At 42.1% G+C, this 27,876-nt stretch overlaps 1 protein-coding gene across 1 annotated transcript; it reads right to left on the bottom strand.

Annotated features, from left to right (window-relative positions):
* Positions 1-4,127: 4,127 nt before the first annotated feature.
* Positions 4,128-26,803, bottom strand: apln (apelin). The gene is made up of 3 exons (XM_079352089.1): positions 26,205-26,803; positions 11,536-11,708; positions 4,128-8,450 (listed from the first exon to the last, which is right to left on the bottom strand). Exons 1-2 carry the CDS (start codon positions 26,269-26,271, stop codon positions 11,542-11,544), a joined length of 234 nt encoding a protein of 77 aa, XP_079208215.1. The 5' UTR covers positions 26,272-26,803; the 3' UTR covers positions 4,128-8,450; positions 11,536-11,541.
* Positions 26,804-27,876: the final 1,073 nt, after the last annotated feature.

Genomic DNA, 27,876 nt, shown 5'->3' on the forward strand with positions numbered 1-27,876 from the left:
TGGCCCCCGAAAGAGGACACTTGAGGAACGGCTTAAGGAAGTTAGCCGTTTATATCCTTTGTCCATCAGTCATCTATGTGTAACATTCTAATGATGGGAAAGTTATGACCCTCATTACATTAGCCTACGGGCCGGTGCACTCACTTTGTTCCTGGCCTGTGAGCTAAAGCTAATGTGGCTAAGCTGTGCAGCACATAGAATAATCCTGAAGGACGTCTTGGCTCTTTGACAAGGGACAAAGAAAGTTCAAAGAAAGGTGCTAATTCACCGTTGTCATTTTTCTCTTTGTGATGTTTAAAGAGCAGTTAGAAGTTACAGTCAAACGCGTGCAGATAGAAAAAGGAAAAAAGTAGCCGTATGAGTTGTGGTAATTTTTTTCTATGTGTCACTCCCATCCCCAGTTTTGCGTACCAGGCCCCCGACCCGGGTTCGTGCAGGCTTTTTTTTATGACCACTCTAGTGATCCGTCGCCTCTGCAGAGCTGCTGTTGTTAACACAGCTGAGGTGCATTACATACTGTTGCTCCTGCCTCTTGGTTGGCTCCAGCATCTGTTTGCAGGCACAGCTTTTTTTTTTTGTTATCCACTTCAGAAGCAGATGCATATTGCTTGCATTTTGTTGTATATTTCTCACAAACATACAACAAAAAACGATCACAGATGTGACAGTGACCTCCCAAAAAACCCTAAATGTCTCATTTCTTTGATTTTTTTCTTCCCAAAGTTGTCCATTTTATTTCAAAGAGTAAGGTTACCCCGTCTCTTGGATTTATCCTTAATGCTTTCGAAACTGAACAAAATATTGATTTTATGTCTGTCCAGTTTCCACAGCATCTTTCCTACCAGTATGTTGAAGCTGTAAATAGTTATAAACTGAGATGCAGCTAACCCTGATATAAAGATAGTAGCTAATGGCCATTAATAGACAAATCCCCAGAGTCACAGACTACTTTTTACCAACAGTTTTTTTATTATTACAATAATAAGGCAACTTTTTATCTGTTGCAGCTAAGTTTCATTCAAATTTTGAATCCAGTCTTTTTTTAACTGAAGCCCCAAAAATGTGCTTATGAGTTCAGGAAACCAAGAACCAAAAGTTCAGTGTGAACCATTTGTTTTTACAAGTCATTTAATTTGATGCTGTATATTTAATAAAGGCACAAAATGAAATATATTAACATGAAAGAATTATGCATCAAAAGGTTCTTTTGGCACATGAATGGAGACGGCCTCCCTCATTCAGTGACCTACACTGAATTGGTTCTTTAAACTATCAATCTGTGTGTGTTATGTATAAAGCAATGAAGTAGCTACCAACTGATAACTAAATGCGTTTTCTTTCCTTCATAGATATTTTAGCAAACTAAATATGGCAGCAAAATTAACAGCCTGTTTCTCAAGTGGATGTCATTTGGCCATTGCAGCGCTATTTCCGTAGATTTTCTGTAGATTTTCCATTCAGTTCAATGATAGAAACTGTAAAACTTTTGCTGCCATTGTTGATATAAAGACCCTTATTGTCAAATTTTTTTTTCAGATTATTATTCGAAAATGACTTACCTTTCATGTTGTATTCTCTTTGAAGCTTGAAAATAATGTTACATGAAGCCTGTAGATGTTTTTGGTTTTTTTTTTCAGTTGCACAGCTGTGGTGAAAGACAGGAATGTACAGTATACTTTCTTGGCTCAGACACTCCATACCCACACCTTTCTGAATGATCATCTTGTTGCCACATAACGACAGGAAAAACATTGATAAAAAAAGTCATAAAAATGTAATCAAAACTTTTGCAACACCTGCTTCTTGCATGTGTCCTCAATTTGCAATCACAGTCTGCAGATTCGGTATAATTAGAGTCTGTGGAGTCCAGGTGGTTGAGCGACAGCAGTGAGCTGGATAATATCCATCACTGTGGGTTTGTCGGTGGTTCTGTGGGCTTTGTTGGTGGTATTGTGCGATTGCCAACTGCAGTAAAGCTTTTTTTTTTTATGATGTGGCAAGAGTTGATTCAGGGAGAATGTCCCAAAAGGAGTCCAGATGTTACTAATATGGTCTGTTTCTGTGGTATTCACATTTATGAAGGCGCTGTAATGCACATACTTTCAGTCTGTCAAGCGTTTATGCTGTCTACATCTAAAGGGATGATGTCATTGATTTAAAGATCCTCATAAGAGTGTGCTGACATTCATTATCCTCAGCACTTCACCCATCAACCTGAAAGTTGAACTTTTCTGACAACAACCCAATATACCCACTCCCACTCTCCCAGCAGTGTACTGGTGACACACATACCAGCAGTGACAGTGAACAGGGCCAGAGTTGCTCTCACAGGCGGACCTTGAACTCTTTAAAGGGCCGTCTGGCCTGGCTGTTTTGCCCCACCACCGGCCATAGCTGCCCGGCCACAAACTGTAACTCTATAGCCTCATTGTCACGCTCCATATCCTCCAAGTGACCCCGAGCCCAATTATACAGCTGACCCGGGCTTGATGATATAACCTTGGGCGTCTTTTTTTGCGGCTGCTGGGGCTCAGGGGTGCACTCCTTGTCTATCATGACATGTCAGCTCAGTGCGTTAACCAGACACTTCCCTGAGTGGTCCCTGTGGGGGTTTGGGGAGGAAGAGTGACTCCCATGCGAGGCTCCGTACATTTTACCAAACATTGCTTCACAGTCTTCAGTGTCTCTTTTAGATAAACAACATAATGAGAAAGTAGCACGCCTGAAATATTCCAACATATACTTTCTGGTGTTTTTTTCTTTAAAATATAGAGCATGCACGATTTATGTTTTGAAAGAAATCACATGAACATATTTCCTATTTATAACTCGAACCCTATAACAATAAATCTTATTGGCTCAGAGGTCTTTTTTTTTCATTTTTATTTCATATTTATAAATGTGGAATTGTGTGCTTTTACCCTCCACTGGATTCCTTTCTGATTATGCAGCAGTAACACTGTAGGAGCCTCCTTTGTGTGCAGATATGACATGAATATATGCACGCAGAATATCAGTCCACCTAGACATATGAATAGTCTGTATGCATGCTCAGCAGCTGTGATGCATTAATGTGCAGCTTGCTTAGTATGCACTATAGGCTCTGAAAAGGCTACCTGTCACTTGTGAAATGTTTCTTAATGGATGAGGAGTTGATTTACATTTTTAAAGGCTTTTACACATTGACTTTCTATACAAGATTCAGCTAAAGGGAAAGGTTTCTGTCTGTGGCACTCAGGTAAATGTGTTTTTTTGTCTGTTTTCAGTCCAGATTCTTATTTAAAATACAATATGGATGTCTTCATGAAAGAAGGTTGAAAAAATACAAGTAAATGTAGGTGAGCATCTCTGTTGTGTAATGAGGAGGCTAATTTGCTCTGATAAGAGGCATCCCATTTAAACAAATATGAGCCATGTTGAGTTTATCTAGTGGAGCTCACTGCTGGGAACATAAACATGACAAATGCAGTATTACTAAATGACAGCCTTAAAATTCATTCAGTTCTAACAGTATGCAGTGTGCTCGCATTTGATTTTAACTCTGCTCTGTTTTCAGTATCTTCATGATGGCAGCTTGATCTATCATCTAAAGTACACTTCCTTTTGTTTGTTCGCTACTTTAGTTTTGGCTGAAAACTTCTAAACAACTATTGGACTGATTGACGTGAAATTTTGAAAATACATTCATGTTCCCCAGAGGATGTAGAAATCTGAGTTTGATGATCTGATGACTGTTTCTCAATAACCCCATGCAGATTGCATTTTTGTTTTACGTACAAGTCTTTGAACCATAAGGAAAATTTACCATTTTAGTATGGATGGTTTTCAGTGCCTGAATCCTAATGTGTGATCATCAGGTATTTGATTATGTCTCCAGTTAAATATCTTGTTTCCATGGCAATTCTTCCTTTACCCTCTGGCATTTCAGAGGATAAATTTTACAGATTTTGTTCATCCCCTGACTTTTCCTTGAGCACCACAATGAGTTAAACAGATACATTTTGGTAGTCATTTCTCAAACTTTCACGTTTGCTGGAGCATAATTGCAATAACATTGGTGACCTATTAACTCTCTATATCATTGCAAACTTTGTCATTTTCCCCCTAAAAAAAGACATGATGCATAGTTTTTTTCTTAAAATAAGATTTTAATATTACTTATTATCATAAAGATATATTTACACACTTTACAGAAATAGAAAATAAAAACACAAAGCTACGCATGAAAGGAAAAAATAAAATAAGTACTCCAAGAGCTAAAGCTTATCTTTTATAAATTAGAAACCAAAAGTTCAAATATGTACACAGTATTTCAACCATTTCTGATACACTTGTTTTATTTATTTATTTATGTCATTTATTTTTGCCCAGTTCAACATCAAAACAGAGACAGGGACTGTACATTTGGCCTGGTGAGTAATATGAGCACACACCATAAACAGAATATAAGTTTCAGGAGTAATACATCGTCTTTAAATGGTTTCAGCTTCAGACCTAGTAACACTGTTGCGACGTCGTGTCGAACCGACTGACTGCATCTCTCCTCAGATTGTTCTCAGTGATCTTGGACACAGTGGTTACATGGATGGAGAATGTGTCGCAGTCAAGGCAGGAGGAGCCTGTGCTATTCTGGGTGTAGGAAGTCTCATTTTGAGGCTCCCGGATAATGACAGATCTTAGTCATTTCCCATGAGGGATAAAATCTAGTTATCCTTTGGATTGCCCAGCTAGTGAGAATGTACTGTGAATGCATTGGATTGAATATCAGCCACTCGATCCTGCAGACACCCACTCTGAAGGCCAACATGTTACAGTTTGAGGGGCTTCACAAGGTAAAATTATGGAATGTGTTTCCATTTCCACTTTGAGAGAAATGGTTGGTTTGGTATCTATTTAAATGTTTTTTTGTTTTTTTTCTGGTAGAGAACTTAATGAAAATGGGACAAAGGAAAACATAAAAACCTTGTGTTTTACTGTAACCTTTCGGGTGGATTCGGCAAACAGAGCTCAATAAACTAAGCTGAGATTTTAAAACCTGCCACCAGGTTCTCCACCAGTATCTCTATCGCTGCTCATCCCCACTCCTTTCACACTCCCAGCCAAATGCAGTTGAACAAAAAGAACTAAACATAAAGGGGCAAGTTCTGAGAACAGACATTTTTCTACCAGGAAAACATGCTAACAAGTGCATAGGAACATTACTCAGGCCTTATGATGGTCACAGAAAAGAGGAACTGGAGAGGAAACATTGACATGATAGGAATTGTTTCTCTTGTGTAAGCCTTGCTGGAAAAGACCATTAAGGAAAATGGTTTTGCTCCCCGAGCATAATGTATTGGTTTACCATTTCAGTTTGAGCCTGGACGTGCTTGTCCTTCCACACCACAAGGCCCATTAACCTGATGTGCAGGGGAGGACTGTGGGCTATCATCAACAAGAAAAGAACGCCTGAAAGCTTTCACGTGTCCACGACATATTGTGCTGCAGACTACTTTTCTATTTTGTTACATCCACAAAAGATACAGCGTTTCATACTGTATTCAAAAAGTAAGCTTTGGACAACCAGCTAGACAAGAATCAGACAAAAAAATTGTCACAATACACTGGAAAACCATTCCATATCAAGAGACTCTTGTTTTCAGGGTGTATTTTTCCAGCAGCATAATGGAATTGTAAAAGTGCAGCCTTGCAAACCCATACAGAGAAGTCTTGGAGCAAAGCCACGTCTATTTGTAGGGATTTTGTTGACACCGGAGGCTTTGGATCAGTGGGATTTTTGGCTTATGACTTTTTGGATTCAACTGATAACCAGACCAAGATTAAAAAGAGTACTTTACATAAACACTGGTTTGCTCTGGTCTCTGAAAGGGCAGCATGGCTGGTGCAGATGGTGAGGATACATTCATGAAGAACAGTGCGGAATACAGACGTTGCTCGGCTCCATAACGATAACTTCTGGTAAGGGGAAATATTGATTTGAACCCCTTTGCTATGACCCAGTCTAATTCCAGCACCCCAACTCCTGCAGCTTTGAACTTCCATCCCCAGCCCATATCTTCCTACTATCTTCCCCAATACTAACGACACATCCTGAGCAAAGCTGTCTCACTCCCAAGGAGCATTAATGAAATCTACATCTCTGTCTGAGAGGGTATGAAAAAATAATGGTGGAACTGAAATTATTACTCTTCACAGTGCCCTAGGATTTAATGCATTTTTAATCAAGCTGATCTTGGCTGGGTGGATTACCACTGTGATTTCAGATGCGCTCTTAATAAAAGCTTCTCACGCTGGGTTGTGAGAAGACTCTGCATTCTATTATAATATTTGCATGAGACATGGCGAGAGGGAAAAGGTGTTGGAAAATCTGGGTTAACCTGCCAGTTATGTGGTTCAAACTGACAGACTTGAAGAAGGAGTGTTTGCTGATTGAAAAGCAGTGGATTGAAATCAGATTTTCCCCCCTAAAATCTCAGCTATAGGAAGCTGCTTTTGCAAACCTCATAAACAACAAACGATTGTAAGGTGGCTGCTCTACAGGTTACAGTCCTCATATGTTACATGGTTACACACTGAATCAGCAGGGGGTTTGAGGATTGGAAAGGTGGGGGAGGGTGTGGTTTCAGTCTAAGCCAATTTAACAATGAGCTCAGACTAAGTGGCCCCGGCCAGCCTTGGGGAGATCCATCTGAGAAAGATTAACTCCAAGATTTAATGAGTGTAATGATCAAAGCCACGACCACCTGTGCTGTGGAAGGCCAGACTAGAAAGGCAACTGTACCCAACATAATGCAGGGAAAGGATCACGTTGAGAAAAGGCTGAATCTGGATACATGGCTATATTGGTGAATACATTAAGGGAGACTAAAAGATACAATATATGAAAATATGCTCATATAAGCTTTAAATGTATTGTATGCGTGTGTTTTGTTAAAGAAATGCACAAAATAGACTGCTCTAGTACAAGCCTCTATCACAGCACCCTGAGAAAAAAAATAGAAATAAAACTACTTAAACACAGAAATAAACATAAACAGTAATATATTCCAGTATGATGGAAAGGCATAGCATTTCGTAAGTGAAAGATGTCGGTCAAAGGGTCAAACCAGCCTTATGCTGAATATTTAAACAGCCAGAGCACTAGTGGTAGGCTGATTATAGTGGCATATTATCCGAGCTGACATTTGCTTTGAACTTCTTTTTGGTCTAATTTGACTGTCCTCTTCAATTTCTCTTTGCAGAAAATTTAAAATGCATAATGTGTCAGTGTATCAAGACTTCAAACAAGAGGTAATGTGTTTCTCCCTAACCTTTGTTTCCTTCGTTTCCTGGCAGCATTGTGGAGAAGGTTATTATTTGGCACTTCATTAAAAGGCAAGGCGGCCTGTCGGTGGAGCAGACTGCCCCTGCCAGTTAACAGTCGTGTAGAGCAGCTGCGCGCGGCAGCAGTGTGGTGAGAAGGCTGAGGATTGGGGACAGGATTGGGATTGGGATTTCGGGGTCAAAGGACTCATCCAAGGTGGGACATGTTACAGTAACCTTGAGTGCGTGATTAAACCCCCCCTTCCTCCCCCTCCCCCCAAGGTGTTAATGAGCTCAGAAACACCAGATAAGCTTTGGATAAAAGAATGAAAGAATAATTCTGTTATTTAAACGGATTGTTTTGACATTATGGGCTCTGTTTTTAGTCCAACTTTACTCTGCATATGGATATATTGTCATTAAGAGGTACAAGCACCATTAATAATGAAAATTCAGCAATGGTTATCGTATCATTAAACGCTTCGCTTCCTTTTCAAACGGCTCTTTTTACTGTGAAAGTGCCAGAATCCAGAGTTTCACAAGTGAACTTAATATTTGCTTTCGCTAACTATTAAACCTGACACTGCCTTTCTGTGTAATCAGCGCCCAGCTCTAGCAAAGCTGTCAAGTAGCTACACAGCAATGAAATCAGTGGCTGCAGTAACCTTGGATCTGAGAGATGGGAATACCACACTGTGGAGAAGCAACAGATGCTTTAAGACTCAGATTGTTTGGACCGAGCTCCCTCTCCACCACATGTCATGCAAAGTGTGCGAGTAATTCAGGGAGATCACCATGATCGGGCTCTATTAAGTAAAAGGAAATGCTTGGGAAGAAGACAGACATAGATAAGTAGTGAGGGAGTGAGGGAAAGAGAAAGAGAGAGACAGAGAAATAGAGTCTGATAGCTCAGGCACCCCCCCCACCCACCCCCACCCCCTTCCCGGCCCCCCACATTTCCTCCTAGAGCTGAGGGTGAGCGGCTTGTCCTGATTTTTTTTGTGTGGACAAAGTTGCTTGAAGAACCAGCAGGTGCTATGGACATCACTCTTCAGGCTGGGCAAGCTTAGACCCCGTGTTGCAAGGCCCCCCAAGGCAAAGGAAGAGCATAGAAATCAGAACCTGGGGAAGGGCGCTCAAAGCAGTGCCTGGAAAACAAAACAAAACAAAAAAAAACAGAGAAAAGACGACCATGAGATTACGTTTTTTTGTTTCCTTGAAGTTCTGCAGACATTTCTCTCCACTCCAATAAAGATGCCGCTCGGCAACTTTTACAAGTCGCAGCATCTTGCCTTTGAAAGCAGCGAAGAAAAAGGTTACTTCAGACATGTTCCAACCAGATTTTAAAGTCTTCAGAAAAGCACATCACAAAAAAAAAACAATCGTACAACTCGCCGTCGAACACAAGCGCAACATTACGTTTACTCGAAGGCTTGCAGCACGCCTTAACAATGGGGGGGAGATCTTTTATCTTTCTGCACTTTTATCTCCTGTACTCTCAGATAATTTCTCAAGATTTCGAATGTGCTGTGCAGTAATCTTTCCTGCATGACAACACGGAGCTTTCACAGATAAGAGTCTGGTTTTGTTTCAGGATGTCATATTTCTGTGGACATGTAATCCCCGAGAACCATTGTATGGTTTATCTTATCTCGTTTAAGTTGTGTTGTTGTTTGTTGTCTTCCTTTTTTTTCTTTTTTCTTTGGGTCTACAGGATGACCTCAACCTCCTGATGTCATACCACATAACACAGAGAGAGTACAGGAGAGGAGCCAGACCATCTCCACATTGTTTTGCTGGGGAGAAAAACCCTTCTGAAGACTCATTCACTGAGCTCTCCCACACTCAGGGTCTCAAGGGGGTTTCATAAATTGCCTGTGGCTTAAAATGTGTAATATCCTGTCGTCCTTTAGACTGTCACTGGCTTGGCTTAGATCTAAGACATGTAATAGCACTTTTGGATCCGAGATGCTCAAAGAGGATAACCCCCAGTCCCCATTTTTCTTCCCAGCACATCTGGAATGTATAAAGATTAAAAGTCAAGCTGCGCCTCAGGTGTGTCAGGGAGTTAAAGATGAGCTGATTTGGACACTGGAGGTGGAAGATTTTGCTAAGGTTTTAGAGTTTTTGGAATAATGGACCCTGACAAGTAAATGACTTCTTCAACCGTGCAGTTAGTGAAGATCAGTTATGACAAATCCACAAGAGTCATCACTCAAGCTCCTCAGCTGGAAGTCTCTGTTGAACTCTTCCTTTGATCAAACAAAATGCATCTCCAGCTGTTTCCAGAGGTGTTTTTTCAATCATCTGCTTAAAGCAAAGAAGAGCTGGATAAGTGAGGTGTAGGATGATGAATAGAGCGTTTTGAAGATACCACAGAATACATCATGCTGAGGCAAAAAGCAAACCTGTGCTTAACTGGCCCAGTTATGAAAAACCCTTGACAGAGATCAAACTCTTTGGAAGGAGAAGAGGAGCTGGAAGCGGGAAGCGCACACTAACAGGGAAATCTTCAGCATGTTTGGTTTAAGTGGTGTCTGCAGAGACAGCTTTGTGACTCACTGAGCCGTTCACTTTTACTGAGCTTCACAACTTCCTGAAGCTCCCATATTGTGTGGCCAGCACTTTGGCACTGAGCACTGAACGGCTCTGACCACACAACTCACAGGGAGGATTCTCACTTCTTACTGGCAGACCGAGGAAATCGGGTGTATTGAAAGCAGGATTGAAATTAAACCCTTTAAAAGATAACAATCCAAATTTCGCCACTGGATTGTAAAAAAAAATGTCAGACCTATACAAAGTAAAGGCTTGCAACCTTTTATAGCTTTGATCTTTTTTTTTCGTTTAAACTTGATTCACCATGCTTTAACACTCTTTGGCCGCAGCCTCTTCTTACGATGGCTTTAATCTATGGAGACCCTCTGCAGCTCAGTGCTGTATAGTCGTCACCTCCTGCAGTTATATTGTGCCGTGTTGAGTTTTGCTGTCTCTCAAATAGTCTGGGGGAGAAGTGTGAAGGGATTCAGCTCTTCTTAATGAAGGGACATAATAAAACTGATGTTGCCTCTCATTCACAAAAGCTGGACTAATGTTAGAAAGTGCAATGCGAGCTTTAATGTATATTTAAATACAGTAAGTTCTTGTTGTTCAATTAGTGTCTTTCAGATTTTCAGTGGAGGTTGATCTGTCTTTACTAATATACAGAGAGTATGTTTAGTTTCAGTGAAAACCAAACTTTGAGGTGGTAAGTAAAATATTATCTCTAATTTTGGATGAAAGAGATTTCACACAAAGCCTTGTTTGACTTGACAGCAAGCCAAACAAACCTCAGAGAGATGAGCAGTGCCTCAAGGAAACCTTACTCTACAAAGTGTTATCTTTAGGAAAAGGGTTTTAATTACCTTCATTAGGTAGAGAAAAAAATGATGTTTGCTCTGGAAATGACTAGAAGTTTAGGTTTCCAAGTATAGCTGTCACCAAAATGAGGGAAAAAAAGATGACGTGGCCTTAAAGCAACCTAGCATGCTAGCTGATAGAATTGGTTGGCAAAAAAAAAAAAAAAAAAAACCTTGTCAAAAGCCATCAGCTAGAAGAAGCCTTCTTCCACTAAACTCAGTGGGGTCATATCTCTGGTCGCCATTGATCCTGTTGGTTGTCTCTGCTGGTTGGTGTTGTGCTTTAAACTCATGAGAATAAGCTTCTGACGAGTATTTCTAAGATATGCAGGTTGAACATCAGATGTCAAACTGGGCATTAGCATCATGTTTTTCGACAAATTACTTTCCAGACATTGCTATTCCCGGTCACAGCTGACATGACATCTAGCACTGACTGAGTTAAACTATTGTAGTATAAATTACCAAGTGGTGAAATATTACTCATAAAAAGACGTCAACAAGTATTCGAGTAATGAAGTATCCAGTCATCGTACCCATCCCAAGTTACCAGGGTCTTCAGTTTTCCTCTAAGAGTGTGAGTTTCCTATTGATCATCCATAAACATCAGAACTGACTCAGACAGACTTCTTTAAAATGGCTCCCTCTATTGTAACTCTGACTTGACAGAAAGTTGGTCTGACGTCGCAAAGATACACACAAACATTTCCCCTGGATCTGTTAGAAGTTTGTGGTTTTACTGTGTAAAACTGGGATTTTTCCAGACAAGTTTAATGGCATGCTTTGCTAAACAAAACACAATGAGACATTTCATCCACGACTCCCACAAACTCACCTTGCTCTAGAACGGCATCGGCCCCTTGTGGGAAAGACGTGGCCGTGGGCGTCTCCTCTTCCAGCCGGCTGGTCTGTGGGTCTGACCACCCCTCGCAGGGTTTTGCTGGACCATTTTTCTCACTGTAGGCGCATCTTCAAGCTCTCTGCCATGCTCTGTGGAGGCCATGGGACCTGGAGGACACAAAGACAAGAGACCGATTAGATACCCTTAAATGAAGCTCTAAGGTAAACAGTATTGCACGGCCTAGTCTCACCCTGAGTATCACATTTTGACAGTAAATGATTCAAAGAGGGATCACTGAAGTAAATAAGGAAGACACATAAGGCATGTATAGATACGGGGTGTGTGGGCCTCCTTTAGCCCACCCACTATTATAGTTCATCAATTCAGTATGTTTGAAGCACAGAACAGCAGATAGACGAAGCCCCGGCTGAAGCGAGGAAACCCCAAACCCTTGTGTCTCATGTCTCTGTCACTCTCCTCAGAGATTACAAACTCTGGCACACATTGTGGAGGTGCATCCTGGCGCGGTGTTTGATCAAAGATTACAGATGACTTGAATAGCGTTGTGTCTCTCAGAGAATGTGTGTGAATGTTTAAGGTGCGTGTGAGTGCACGTGTTTGGGAGTGATCCCAGATGTTCTCAGTCATCTCTCAATAAGTGTGGCCTGATCCCCTTAAGCCTCTCTTTTCCAAATGGGCTGGTCCACCTTAAGTGTTTCTATGACCTTTCCATCTGTCCGAAACTGAGAGACCTCCACATGGAGGCTCTATGGAGACAGGTTTCTCAGTTATACCATTATAGCATATTTAACAAGACTGATCTCTCACATTACAGCCAGTTATATAGTCCAATAAAATGTAAGTAATAGCAGAGCAGGACTTTTTATATGTTTTAATATCTCACTGAGGGTTGAGTGTAGGTATGTGACACATGTGTATGGATGTATTTGACAGTTTAAACTAACAAGGTAATGACAAACCCTCATTTATCTGACTTAAAATGTATTCACTTTCACTGTAGTGGAGATCTGTCGATGTGTTTTTATGGGGAATTCCAGATAGTCTATTCATTGACTATCATAACATTTAACATACTCCCAAAAATATTTCAAAAGTCGAAATTAAAGAAGAAGAGTCTGAGTTATCCTTACTGTTTGGTCCATGGTAAAGGTTTAACTGTGAAAGGCAATTGACGCGAGCACCAAACAAGATAATTATAACCAAATGAACGTCTTCATTGAAGGAACCATGTGACCATGCTCCTTCCTCCCTTTAAACTTAATAGTAAGTTGTGTTATCCCCTCTTATATTTCTAAGCCTTGCTCCATGACAAATAAACTACAAAAAGAAACTACAAATCTACATTGGTTGCCTTCCCTCAAAAAGCTGACTGGCAGGACTCGCTTGGGGTCACAACACTTGTCCCCTCTCCTCAGAGACCCTGGCACCATTTTTAGAATTGCCAGAAAAGTAACCTTCCTTGGCTTTGCAATGACTCACATTAGGACACAGCTTAAGATAAGCCAGCCGACTGCAGAGGTTCGAGAAAGCAGACAGTATACTGAGGACAGCAGATGAGCAGCTTACAAAAGCCATTATGACACTAGAAGCCCTGGTTATTTTTACCAGCCTGTGTATTTAAATGTGGCTGAACGGTAATATTAACGGCTGTGATATGAACAAGACGCAGTTGTGCTCCTTAGAATATCACCCTATTGAAATGATAAAACTCCAAAACCGTCTATCGCATTCAAAACCCTCAGTCTTCTCTAAAAGGCGAGCTCAAATTGCTTGAATAAAGGGCAGCTGTCTTCAAGAGCAGAATTCAAAAAGCCATCAGAGGAAAGGCAATTGTTGACCTTCAGCTGTGGCGTATTGAAGACATTTTCAAAAGAACAACTTCCAATTGTACACGGAAAAAAAAAAACCTCAGAAAGGTTTCTAGCCTTCAGGTTTAAAGTCACTGTAGACGGCTTGTTGAATGTTTTCAATATATATCCCTGAAACGCCAGACATCTCAAGTTCTATTTCCACACTAATCTTCTTCCGCAAGCACATTACACACTGAGTTTGTGGGCGAACAGTAGGCTAATTCATTTGCAGCAGGGAAAGTCTCTGTTGCATATTTCCGCATCTAAAGCCCATCTTTGCCCCTAGGAGCACTAATCTGCACATTATCCGTTTGTTATTGTTGCAGATACACAGTGAATGAAGGACGCTGACACATTCTGCAGGCATTCAGCTCATTTCTTGCAAATCCAGGGGGTTGAATGTTAATGCTCTCCCTGTTTGAGAATAGTTTTTAGGGGCCCTGTTTCATTTAACCGCCAAAACACCATTGAGTAGCAGAACACACAGGAAAAACAAGGCGACATTCTTTGTGTATGGGGGGTTGTTTTTGATGTTTCGTATGGTCGCAGTACACGATGGGGGGAAAATTCTGACATGTATACATTTCATTTCTCTTTTTTGTGGATTTGTCCTAAAAGTGTAAAGAGTGATTGTCAAACACAAAATTTCATAAATAATCCAATGCAACCTCTCTCTCCAGTTCCAAAGTAGAAAAATGTAGAGGACGGGCTTTCAGACACTGAACTCTCACTCCACTGTGTGAAAAGCGCTTATTTTAAAGCATACTGACACCTTAAATGTCTCAGTGATAGCTGCAATGACTACAGTGCTACACAGCTCTCAACTGCTGGTAATGTTGAGTGATTGGCTAGTCCTAAAGGTGCTGCAAACACATGCACTGACTTACTCCGCTCGCACTGCAATGCATGATGGTAAAGTAATTGTACTTTGGCTCACACAGCTCATCTGCTGTAGCTCTCTGGTTGGCTCAGGCTGTCATAACCCAGGTCCATAATGAGACAATTTAGATGTCTCCTGCCACTGCAAGCTGTCAGCCACTGCTCGGAGAACATCTCAGGATTCTCCTGACAAATCACGACCCATCCAATCTAGCTACAGGATAGAAAAGTGTAATGAAAGCTGCTAAAAATAAGTCGGGCCCCAGTGATAACACTGGCAGTATAGATTAACTCCTGTATCCTGTAGAGAAAGCATCCATGTGTGACAGATATGAAATACCGCAACAGCTAGCTTTGTATCTCTACCCATGTGTAGTGGACCTCGTGTAGATTGAAAGAAGCTGCTGCATCATGTTAAGACCGTTTGATTGTGTGTGTTGCAGGGTCATTATTGGATATTGTGTACTCCATCTCCATAAACAAAGATACCCCAGATATCTCATTGCTCTGAAATTGGATCCAGCCTCTGGAGTATCCCTTTTGATCTTTTCCCATGAGATGTTCCCATGTTTATGTTGCCGAGGTGAAACAGTTGCATAGGAAAACACATGTCCAACAATAATTAGTCTTATCTCTACTACTGATGACCTTGGATCCCCAGTTTTGCTGTCTTTCCACCAAATCTCATAATTTCCTCACCCACCAGGTAATTCCCTAATTAAAGTTTAATAACAGGGGTATTTCAGGAATGCCTGGTTGTTGCTTCTGCTTATACTGCCAGTGCCTCCTACAAAACGATGAAGAGAAGGAGAGTGTGGCTGGATGTGAAAGTGGTTAAGTTTAACAGCTGTGTTTTTTAAGGTGACAGATATCCTTTTAAATGTTAAAGAACTTTTTTCAGCATGATCATACAAAAACCAGCGCAGACATTGGGCACAAAAAACAGGAAGGGGATGTTTTCTGAGGGTGACCTTTTTCACTGAGATAGCAGATGCTTTTCAGACCCCTAATGTGAAAAACTATCATGCATCTATATCGGAGGTCGCAAGCTAGCTATTATACCTTCCCTTCAGCTGCTGGAGAAAAGGACAATTTTGCTATTGTTTTAGTAACATACCAGGCTGTACTTTTAACAACAGCTAATTTCTGTCCAACACAAAAATAAAACACAGCTTTAGAGAGCCAAAAAAGAATAGCTTCCTTTTGAAACATGCAACAAAAAAGTAAGCAACCAGTATGTGATGGGAGCGTTCGTCCTTGCCTCTTTGGAACCTTTTCAACTGGGTACCTTGGAAATAACAGTAAAAAGTGTGAATGATGTTGTACAAAGCCGAACCCTTGAGGCGGTATAAGTGGTCAGCATTGAATAGAGCAACTGACAGTGTCGGGACTACTGATAAATATCTAATAGCTGCTCCCTTATTCTTTGCCCTAGTTTCAGCACCACCCTAAGGTGATATCTGTTATGTTGTCTTTTTAAATGGAAGTTCTTCATCTTATTATGGCCCAGCAGAAAGTGGAATACCGACAGCTTATCCCTGTTGATCCTGTGAGAGTTCATCAGAGGAGCCTGGAGAGAAATACATCTTCCAGCACTTGTCCATCCAGTCAGGGAAGAGAAATGGCCGTCCTCTGGGTTAATGCCAAGTTCATCAGCTGCCCTCATGGCTGCCAAGAGCAAACTGTATATCACAGCGTAATGTGTCAACGCAGGAACACAGACAGCATGGCAAATGGGCCTGAGCTGCTTATTGATAGTTGTAAAGCTGATTTGTGTGGATTGCCTGCCACATAACGAATGTTTGCACTTGTAAATGCAGCTACAGCACAATGGTTTTTTCTGCCGCTAAGAAATCAGGCATCATACTATAGCAGCATGTGAGTTAAGATATAGCATCAAGTACAGGCCTGTGTTTATGGTTCAGAAATTGTTGCATTAAATGTGAACATCCACAGTCAAGCATGGCCCCCCCAAATGTAATCCCTGCTGCTTTTCATTTTCTCTGTGTCACTGCGAATTGATCTGCTGTTCCTGAATCCTATCTGTTTGTTTACTCCTCTTGCTCATCACTCAGTCACAACGATTATTAATCAGTTGCATGAAATCCTATGATCCATTTTCTTGGTTGGTTCAAAACATTCCATCGCTCCTCTGTTTCACCGCTGTCCTTACATCGCTTGACTGACACCCCTGCATCATAAATCTCACCCAGTGGTGTTCGTATGACTGTATTTTGATGTGTCAACAAACAGCTGGGACAATGGGAATTGTTTGGGATTGAAAAGAACTGAGAAGAATGACACGTTGGGCCCGTGTAGGATTGGACTTCATTTGGGCACTGACAACCGCAGAATTGACTTGCCTGGAAAATTCTGTGTGCTCATGTCTTGTTTGCTTTGGGCATTGACCCCCGGACTTTGTCCTATTCACTGGGCCTGATTCAGACCGGTCCAATCACAACCGTTTGGTGGACTGGAGTGTAGTTCAGTCTTTTTGTATACATCCAAGATTGCTTCCTCTGATCTAAGATGTTCTGAATCCACTATTATGTTGGCATTATAGAAACTGAACAGTGATATACTTCATCTACACATTTTAATTGTTTACCTCTAAATGTGGGCATTACACATCAGTGATTTATGCTGAACTAAGCAATATGAATATGATGTAAGTTCTCGCTACCCATCTTAGCAGCACATGCTATAATCACAAGTTTAGTTGCTCAGATTTCTTGTAGCCTCCAGATGCTATTTGGATTGTGCTAATGGTAACGTGCCAATATAGGATGAAAGAGGAAAATAATGTAAAACAATGTCCAATAACAAATGTGATATGTGCAAGCTATAAAGTGCAATTAAAAAATACAAATTAGAGTGTTCATGTCAGATATAACTCAATCTGTTAATCTGTTAAATGTTATCTTCTTAATGTCAACATCTGTGCATACTAGAGTCTGCGTTTGCTTTAACATAACACAATCAGCCTTATTGATTGTAACACATTAAGACTGCGATTTACGAACACTTATGTTGCTTAAGGGCAGCAGTAGCTCAAACTGTAGGGACTAGGGTTGGGAACTGGAGGGTCACTGGTTCAAGTCCGGGTGTGGACCAAAGTGTGGAAGATGGGCTGGTTGCTGGAAAGGTTCCCGAGTGCCGCCGATGTGTCCTTGAGTAATGCACTATGCGCATTCTGTGTCTATGCGCCCCTCTCCATTAATGCATGTCCAAAGGTCCTGTTTGTGCACGTGTGTGTTTCAGACCTTAGTGTGTAAAAACTCTGAAATTAGAAAATAATGTGTAAAATCAAACATGTATTTAAACAAAGGAAACCTTCCAAACAATAATTGCAGTAAATTTGATTATACTTATTTCTTTCTCTGTCTTTTCTTAATCGTGTGTCACACTGACATTTCTGACAGTACGTCAAAAAATAACACAAAGACATCCATGACAGTATTTTCTCGACATGAACAGTAATGGAAGGTGACAGCTTTTTTTGTGTCTGAATGTGAGGTAGTTTAGCTCATTATGTGTGTGCATAATCCGTAAGGGAAACAAAAAAAAATATTTGTGTTAGTGGGAGAGAGGAAGAATAAATACCCTGGTGTGTGTAGCCATGGTTATTACCATGACGGTGAAGAAGGAGGCCTGCTGTCTCCTCCGTGTGCCTCCCTCCTTCATTCACTTAAAGCAGCTTAAGCTAACGATCCTTCTAGCATGCCATTACCACAGACATACGAACCCACACAGCCAGACAGAGACATGTCACGGGCAGAGATGTGCCCCGCTGAAAAAAGCACATGAGGGGATCAGTACTATTTAGCCAAGGGTTAGGTGTGAGTTGTGGCAGATAGAAGCCAAACATTCAATTAACCTGGAAAAAGCCCAAGCAATGCTATAGCATCACACTGGGGATTTGCTAGCTGTCTGATAGCCTCCCCACACATTTATTCTGCACATATGGAACAGTGCCTAAATAAGGAGGCAGTCCCTTGTTGTTTAGCTCACACAATCCAACAGTAGTGTCGGAAATGCTGCTTATCGCTTGCCTACCAGTAAGTCTGAGCCTTGGCAGAAACTGGTACCGATTGCTTGCCGACTTTCAGACCACGTTACCATGGCAGCCACCATGAAAGGCGCTCAGTTTAGAACAAAAAGAATGACATTGTCAGCTGATACTGAACAGGTTCTCATTTTACAAATTTCACTGCACACAGACTGATTTCATCCTTCTGATTGTGTATGTCATGATTATATATCCTGCTCTGTGGACTCTGACTATTCCTCTCGAGGGGGCTCGGAGGGGAGAGTGTTTGGTTTTGAGCTCTATCTCTTTATTTCTATCGTGGACTGTTTGATATGCAGCATTGTTGTTCTGTGATAATGCTAGGCTTGTGGCTTTGTTAAAGGCTGTCTTTGTCTACAGAAACTCCAGCGAGGAAACCAAAGTGCATGAAAAGTTGCTCCTAATACTGCAGCTTTTAAATGTAACCCCCTTTGTCCTCCCTCTGAAATCTACCCCCACCCCCGACTGAAGGTTCACAACAAATTAAAAACAAACTCCACGCCCCCGTAGTTTATGGATTTCTACAGATGTCCCTTTGAGTCAGCCAGCTGCCTGTGAAGAGTGGAGCTTTCTCTGCTCCTGAATTAAAGAGTGTATGAAATGATGAGGTGTGAGACTGCGTTCTGTGCTATGATCAGAGCGCTGTGAGTTCAAAGGGCCGGCAGCAGCTAATGAAGCCACTGACTCCCCTCAACACTTGACTGCCTGTCGGTTCATTCACTAACCCACTCCAGTTGAAGGGGTGAATTTGTGGCTACAAGGTTACCGCAGGTTCAAGCCTACTGAATATTAGCAGTCAGAGATGCAAACATAAAATAACTGCAAGGAAAGATTTATTTTCATGTTTTCTTTTTTACTCAAGGAGTGTCAGGAACGGCTTACGGCAGGAGCAGGAGATATGCTGGTTTGACTGTTTCAGTAAACAGCGGAAGGCAAAATTCTGCGCATGGCAGGTACAGACGGTAGGTGAGGCTACCAACCGATGCCCTAATCTCTAGAGATTGCATGTCAAGGGCAAAGGGATCCGGAAACCATCCGTTACCATGGGCACGCTTATCAGATGTGAAACACTGCCCCCTCCCTCTCCTGTATCATCAATCTCCCCCCCCCCCCCCCTGCCCCCCGCCCCCCCTGCTGTGAACCTGCCTGCTTTTTTCCCATCTGAGGTGTGGGAGAAAGAGAGAGGGAAACGTCACCGTGCAGGGTTCACTGCAGCTTCTAATGCCTGAGGGGACCATCACTTTTTCCCATAGCACAAACACTACTATTAAAGGAAAGAGCAGCAACATTGCATCATACTGTTACAACCACACAAAGTAATACAACAATAACTCTGACACTGAGATCAACTTTACCATTTTGTGCAGTCACTATTTGAGACACATGGCAAATACTGTATGCAAATTCACATGTTACATACAGAAAAAGAAGCATACTGCTGTAAGGGAGTTTATTGTTAGGTATGGCTTCTGACAAAACCTTAGCCAAAATAAATCAGTTACTAATTTGATTAAAGAGCCTTTTTCTTGGAAAAACTGATTCAGAACTATAACATAAATCCATCCACATGATAGCTCTGATAGTGGAGGTTATTACATCCAATATGAAAGATTAAACAGCACAACCTATGATACTGCAGCGTGGAGGTCAAAATCTAAAATATTAATGTAAGTACACAGAGTCAAAGTCAGCAGCTTTATTATAGCAGTGCGATTGTTTTTGATTGTTCAATTATTTGTCTTCGTACGCACTGAAAGATGTCCTGAAAGTGTCTACTACAACAGAGTTGTTTTGTTTCATACTGTAGCATATATCACATGTGGTGTGCAAGAAAACACATTTGGCTAAATGAAATGTAGAAAGCCACTCTACAATTGTATAGCAGACCCTTATGTCCAAAGCAATGTACATCTGAGAGTATGTAGAACACAAGCAAGGATCAAGAGAAGAGGAGACAACGTCAGAAAGTGCTAACACACCGCTTTAAGTCTGATCAGACACAGCTGCTGACAGGAAGTGCACATAAGCAACTTGCAGGATTTTTTATTATTTAAACAATTAAAAGTATCTTAAAAAGTATTTTATCAGCATCAAAACTATTTTATTATTTTATCATCAACAGTCCCGTCACTATCCTTAAAGTGCGTAGGTGAGAACGCTGTCTTTGTCTTTTTCTTAAAGGTGAAAAGGTACGGACAACTTTCACTCTGTGCTGCAGGTGAGCTTCAGTTGACTGCTTATTGGCCCTCTGTGTTTCTGAAGCTTTCGTCTGCTGTTAGGATGAACTTTTTGCCTGAAGTGGAAGCATGTTTATGAATTCCAGCATCTGTTCATGTTCACAGGCAGCTTCTTCTAAACAGTGTGTGAGACTGAGGGACAAAGTCAGCGGCCCTGTCCTGATCTAAGGGAGAGTGAGTGAAAGATCATGTGATCAACCAACATTTCAGCTCAGACCTGTATGTGTGACATAGTCTCCCAGGGAAAAAACAACATTCGTGATCAAAGACAGAGCCATTGTGATGAATAATGCATGGGTTTCATAAATGAGTGAAGGGCCCCAGTGGATGTGATTTCACGATATCCTACGTTTCCTTAAAGGCGAGAAGAAGAGGTGAATGAGAGTTTTTAACACAGGAAGTGCACCAAAAACATCTTATTATTCTGTGAAAATAAAGTGACGTGCACATTCCTTTGCCTTAGGCTTGGGATTTAAGCAGATCCCAGTGGGGGCATCACTAAATGAACCCAAGATCTATTAAGTCTCTCTACAGCATCCAGGATTGCCCCAATCCATTCTGCCATCTTCACAGAGAAATCCCTTGTCTGAATTAGAACAGCCTAACAACAGCCAGCTGTGCAACACTCTCAGCCACACATTTATTATATCTATGAACTGTGATGCTGACTATAGAGGTTTGAAGTTAATGGTTACAATGCTTTAACCATATCTACATGATTCTCCTTCATACTTTTATAGCTGCTGAAGCATGAATTTAAACCACAAATGAGTCATCTAAAGCAATGAACAGACGTCATATTTCCCATTCTTGCTTCCTACAAATTGAGCATGAAAGTAATTAAAGCACCTGCATTCTTAAAGACCGCAATATTTATTCTGCGGTCTGGCAGCCCGTTAAAATACTTGTCCACTCAGATCTTGATCAGGAAACTGATCTGCCTGGGCTACCGCAATAAATGCAACACTTAATGTTTAAAAAGAGAGCCATAAATCACTTTAATATTGGACAAAGGTTTAAAAACAGAGCAGGTTTTGAAAATGTCTGGCTCCAATTAAGTTGTAAGGAGCGCCCCGGGCCTGAGGATAGGGTCTGGTGATCACATGAGTTCTGGTTAACACAGGACCCCCACTCCCTAACCCTAAAAAAAAAAAAAAAAAACCTGACCTAAACCTCAAGGTTGCAGCCTCAAAACGTTAAGGAGGGTCTGGACTGCACTGACACAAGGAATCAGAAAGCTGAATGAACCACTTCACAGCCGAAAAACGTGTCATTATTCCACACGTTAAATTCATAAAGGCAGACAAGATGACCAGCTATGACTATGAGCACAGAAAACTTACCCAAACTCTCAGCTCCTAGATAGTCCCTGATCCTGTCCAGCCTTTCATATTTCTGTCCCTGTAGCCCGGCTTTTACTCCCCCTTTGCTTCTTTTTTTTCCACTTCATTGCACCAACTCTCATGGGAGGATCTAAGTGAGTAGATTTATTCATTCAAAGAGTTCTGAATTACATTACAGCAGCCCGGCAGTCATATATGCCAAAGTCTTCCAGCAGCTGAGTTCTCAAGGGAGAGTTAGCCCAAAGGTTAGCCTTATATCCCTACCAAATGAGTTATGATTTCTCACTAAATCTCTTCCACTACTCCCACCTACTCCAAAGCAATTGTTGGAGCCATTCTAAGAGCTGATATTATACAGATGTGAAGTGGTTTATAACAGTAAACCTCTTCTTTGAAACTAACAGTTACACTAAGTATCTCATTATGAATCCTGTAGGAGTCGGCAAGATGAAAAACCCCTTCACAGTTTAGACTGGGAACGTATTGATAGATAATACAACTTTACATAAACATACATTTTTTTTTGGCTAAACAAACAATTTAAAAATCTGCTATATTGAAATTCAGAGTCAGATTGATGCACAAACAGTTTTAGTGACAAATTCAGGCACAGTTCCGAGGTTTCCCCCACCGCTGTAGTCCCCCTTTGATTGAGTTAAACAGATAGTATTAGTTCTTATATTGAATATCATTTAGAAATATTGCAACTTACAGCCAGTCTGCCAACATTTTGACCCTGAAGACCCTCAAGCGGAAGATACTCATTTTGTGTTCACCATTTGCAGCTTGTTATCACAATCTGAATAATATAAAGTGAATATATCCGATTACAGAAATATCAGCTGTGACAGCATTCATAGAAACCAGGCTGCATTGTTGTTATAATGTTACTATTAATGCTAACAGAGACTTAACATGAACCCAATGAACAGGAGGGCAGCAAATCATCCTTTACTTAATTGCAAAACACAACTTGTGGGTTTTTAAGTTTTTGCGAATGGTCAGTGTGTGTGTGTGTGTGCGCGTGTGCGCGCGCGCGCGTGTCTGTGTTGTCTGCAGAACTACACTATTGCTACAGGCTGCTGGCTCTATTTGCTTGTTAATGCTGCATGAAGAGGAAATCCAGGTTCTTCAGGAAAAGGTTTTCCTCTGACCCTGTGTGTGTGTGTGTGTGTGTGTGTGTGTGTGTGTGTGGTGCTCACAGATTCCAGTGCCTTAAAGAAAAAGGAAAAGGCCCTTCAATCCTGCATAATCCGGTAATAACCTTTCTACCGCTCTCCCTTTGACACAACTGTTTGCCCACTGTTATTATGTTATGCTGGGACATCTGGAAAAGTTTAGCTGCTTTTGTTCCCCCCTCCCTCGCAGTAATCACGTCCACAAGCACAGACACCTTCCAAAACATTTGAAAGAAAACCTGGGGATTATGATTTAAAGCATCCTAGTTACAGCTGGTTAAGATCTTTTGATGTTGTTAACAAAACAGTTGAACCTCGCGTTGTGGCGTTGTATGCCTCTAGGTGTCTTAATGAGTAGCTGCGTGCACTCCTCTCTTTGGTTTGACTTGGACCTGTAACTGTTGGATGAGCATCTGAGCGCCTTCAGTGCAGTATGTGCATGATGGTGCAACAGAGCAGCCAGCCCCAACAATACATCAAAGTTTAATACAGAATAATAGCACTGCTGACAGCTCTCATAAAATTCCCGAGCAGACGATTTCTCTGCCAGATAACAGCTCAGATATGGGCCTTATGCCCCCCGCTAACACACAGACAACGGGCTCACCTGTTCAACGCAGGCCATACAATTACACCTACTGTGCATGCATCAAGGCTTTATGTGTGTGTATGAGCCAGCTGCTAGGGTTTTTTGGCAGTGTTGTTCCAACGCTGGAGAAAAATGAAAATGGAGCTTTGATGCCCTTTTAGGAGGCTGTGACAGACACAAGACTGTTTTGAGAATAAGGACTGTTTATGTACCAGTCTGAAGAGTTACACAGGGAGGAAGAAGAGTGATCGGCCTCGGGATGAATTATGGATACCACATGTCTAAAGCTGGAGCCCACTCTTGAGCCAGAGTGCTTTTCAAGGATGGGTAATTGAAGTGTGCTGCTAAGGAACTAATATTACATAGAGAAAGCCTCTTTCACTGTACTGTACTGTATATTATATTCAATTCAATTTAAAAAAACAACAACTTTATTTTTCTCCTGGGGGCAATTTTAAGGCAAAGCAGCATTGTAAGCAGCATTAAACTATTAAGGTTAATTGCCTGTTGCACTAAGAGTTGTTGCTAATATGCAAATACATCCATGCATACAATCAAGACTCACACTTTCCCACCCGACTGTATACCACTCAGATTCATTCCAATATTCATTGGTTCCTGCAAGTGCACACGCACATGCCCTCCTCGTCTCACTCTTTGCATCTCCTTCTTCCTTTCTCAGACACCGATGTACACACACACACACACACACAGATGCATGAGAGAGAGAGAGAGAGAGAGAGAGAGAGAGAGAGAGAGAGAGAGAAGAAGCTCACTGAACTGGAAAAGCATTCGTCTCAAGATGAAAGGCTTCACACCCACTGCCTACATGCGGAGCCTCTTCCGACACCTTCCCGCGACAGCGCATACTGTAGCAGAGGCTATGCAGACACACTCCAGCTAGCATCCCTCCCCACACCCATCAGCAACGCCGCAACACACTTGCATCTCTTCTTCCCTTTCACTCCCTTTTTCCCACCCTTCCTCTCTGTCAGCGGAGCGCTCATACTACAGTAGCAGCCCGGGGACAGGAAGGCACATTAGCGGCGTGACTTGAACAGCGTTGAGAAGGATAAGCTCCCATGAAAGCCCTGAGGCACAGCAGCCTTGTGTTCACCGTTGCTGGTGTAGCACAGTGGGCTCTCAGGCGTGGAACATGCTTAGCCACACGCAGGGCGTGAAAAACGACACTGACCATGATGCTAGATAATTGCTTCCCATTTACTCATGAGCTGAGAGCCTCAGACAAAAATAGCATGTCGCTGAGGAAATGTGCTGGGAAGTATGGGAACTGTGAGTGCTGTGGCCATGGATCGATTGGCAGAGTGGACAGCATCCTGCAAGCGTATAGTCTACACAGCATCTTACAAGCACAGTCTCTACAGCACCTAGCAACATATAGCCTTGCAGCATCTTTGAGATTATATCCCCATCTTCCTGGATGTAGTGTACAAACAAAGCATTGCAAAATCCCAGCCTGTAAAGCTAAAGTCTAGCCTCTTCAATGTGTATTAAATATCAGCACAGCCTCGGTCTGTGTGTCTTCTTAGCTCCTGTAGTTGGTGGTGAGGTGATAATCCAAAGAATGGTCTACACATTTACACAGGCCTGACTGTTGTTTTTTTAACACCACAGTGTTACCTGCATCACATCTGCAGACTGCCCTTCGCTCTCCAAACTAGAACCCCCCAGCCACATTTCTCAGAACCCCTCTACTCTCACCAGCCCTCAGCGATAACATGCCCGGTCCGAAGTGAATGTTTTTGCACCAAATATGAGCCATTATCGTCCAATCTGGATGTTACATCTAGTCCAACAAAGGCTCCAGAGACGCAGCAGCACTTTACGGAAATTTACTGTGACAAGGCATCAAGACTGAGCCCCACAGGAGACCATCCACGCATCTGGGATCTGTGTTCCCCTCATCGATGCGTACAACAATTACAGTCCTCATTATCATCACTCCAGGAGGCACTCACACATAATATAGGTGCTATGTTGCCCCGCTGCACAATCACAGTCATGTAATAATCATATAGCACTCGGGTCAGATGAAATACATCCAGCCATAAATTAACCAGATTCACGCCACCTCGCTGAACATGTGCCATGCATATCTTACATTTCATAACAGCCACAACAGTCACACATACACACAGTGTATCCATCACTCAGAATTAGCTTCACAACAAATACCTGCTACTTCATCTTACAAGCGTATCAAGGTAAGGTAGGGAAGAACAATGATCAGTCTGATCTGGAAACACATCTAAAAGCTGAGGCAGTACAATAAGTAGATGGTATAACCACTGCAGTGCAGTACTGTATACAGCCAGGTACTGATATTCCTGCCTTTTAGAGCCCACACAAGGCAAACCATGCTGGGTAACTGATCAACTACAGCTGCCTGCACGAGCCAAGCAGGCAAACACAGAGAGAAATGGAAAGAGGAGGTAAAGAGAGGACCAGCGACGAGGCTGGCCGCTCCTGTACTCACCAGCACTGGCAGAACACAGCAGAGACACCAAGAGCACAATCACCAGCGTCAGGATCTTCACATTCATTTCTGCACTCCCCTCTGGCTCTCCGCTAGTCACTCGCTGATATACTGTAGTGTTGTGTGTGTGTGTGTTTGTTAGTGTGTGTATGTGTGTGTGTGGATGGGAGGGAGAGAGAGAGAGAGAGAGAGAGAGAGAGAGAGAGAGAGGGAGGGAGGGAGAGAGAGAGCAGCTGAGCGAGCAAGAAGGCGAGAGAGACTGTTTGCTCCCCTGTGTGTGTGTGTGTGTGTGTTGGAAGTGAGTGTGTCAATTTGGTGTGTGTATGTGTGTGTGAGTATGGTGGCTCCCTGACTGTGCCTGTGTATTTGTCTAAATGCGTATTTGTATATCAGTGTGACAGCGCCACTCCAAGACTGAAGGCACGTCTTTATCTGAGCTCTCCCATGGAGGTGTGTGTGTGTGTGTGTGTGTGTGTGTGTGTGTGTGTGTGTGTGTCTATTCTTCTTCAGTCAGAGAAAAAAGCAGCAAGAGCCAAGTTCAGTGGAGCTGTGAATGTGCTGCTGGAAGTCCGCTTGTAGATCTGTCTGTCTGCGTGTGTGTGTCCCTGTGTGTGTGTGAGTCCAGTCGGTCATGTGGCTTATGTATCATTGACTCTGAGGGTCACGGAAAAGCCCCCACACCCCCCACGCCCCCACCCTCACCCTCCCTTCTCCACCCCTTTTCCACAAACATGCAAGTGCACACACACACGGCTGAGGAAGGAGACAGAGAGGAGGTAGTAGAAGGAGGGAAGGAGGGAGGGAGGAAGAGAGGGAGGAGGAAAATGGGGGGTGTAGAGAGATGGGGAGGGGGGGGGGGGGGGTGCATGCAGGTTTACATTAATACCCAAACAGATGCTCTTGTTGAAAACTCTTTGAATTGCAAACAGGGCCGCCTGCCAGGGAGTCCAGGAATCAAAATATCAGCTTATTAGGGGAAGTGGAAGAAAGAAGGGAAGGTGTGAGATGAGGCTCATGCTTTTCCTGCTTTTGTATCTCCAACAGCTGTATGAACCTTTCTTCCTCACACTGTTCTTTACCCACTGTGGCTCTGGCAGTCTCCGTCTAGGTGAAGGTACGGCTTAAATCATTCCTGCTGTTTGAACTTTCAGTCCGTGACACTGGGAGTAACCGCAGGAGGAAAAAAAAAAAAAAAAAACGCATCAGACTCTCCCCGATCCCAAACTCTCAAACTGTTTGTTCCGACGCCCCCTGAAGTCATTTGTTTTATATTGTTACACACAGATTGTATTCTTACCATGAACAAAAGCCGCAACATAACCACCACCCTGCGAGGCAATAAAATAAGACGTATTATTTATTTAATGTGTTTATCACACAATAAACAGGAAAGGTTGCATTTCTCTCAGTGAATTGTGAGAACTGTAAGCAGGCACAACACAAGTTTTCTTATCGCATGAAGCCATAGAGCAACATCAGTGCGACAATTTCAACTTCCGCTCTTGAGAAGAAATTGTTAGAGGACCATAAATTTTGTTTAAACTTTGCATGCTTAAAAAAGAAGGAAACCATGAACTCCACCCTATTACCACATTTTATACTGAGCTCTATTACAAGGAATCTATAGATCCAACAACCCCTCGATGAATGTATAAATCAGCCAGAGTTGTGA

Source organism: Symphodus melops (assembly GCF_947650265.1).
Source record: "Symphodus melops genome assembly, chromosome: 9".
NCBI lineage: Eukaryota > Metazoa > Chordata > Actinopteri > Labriformes > Labridae > Symphodus > Symphodus melops.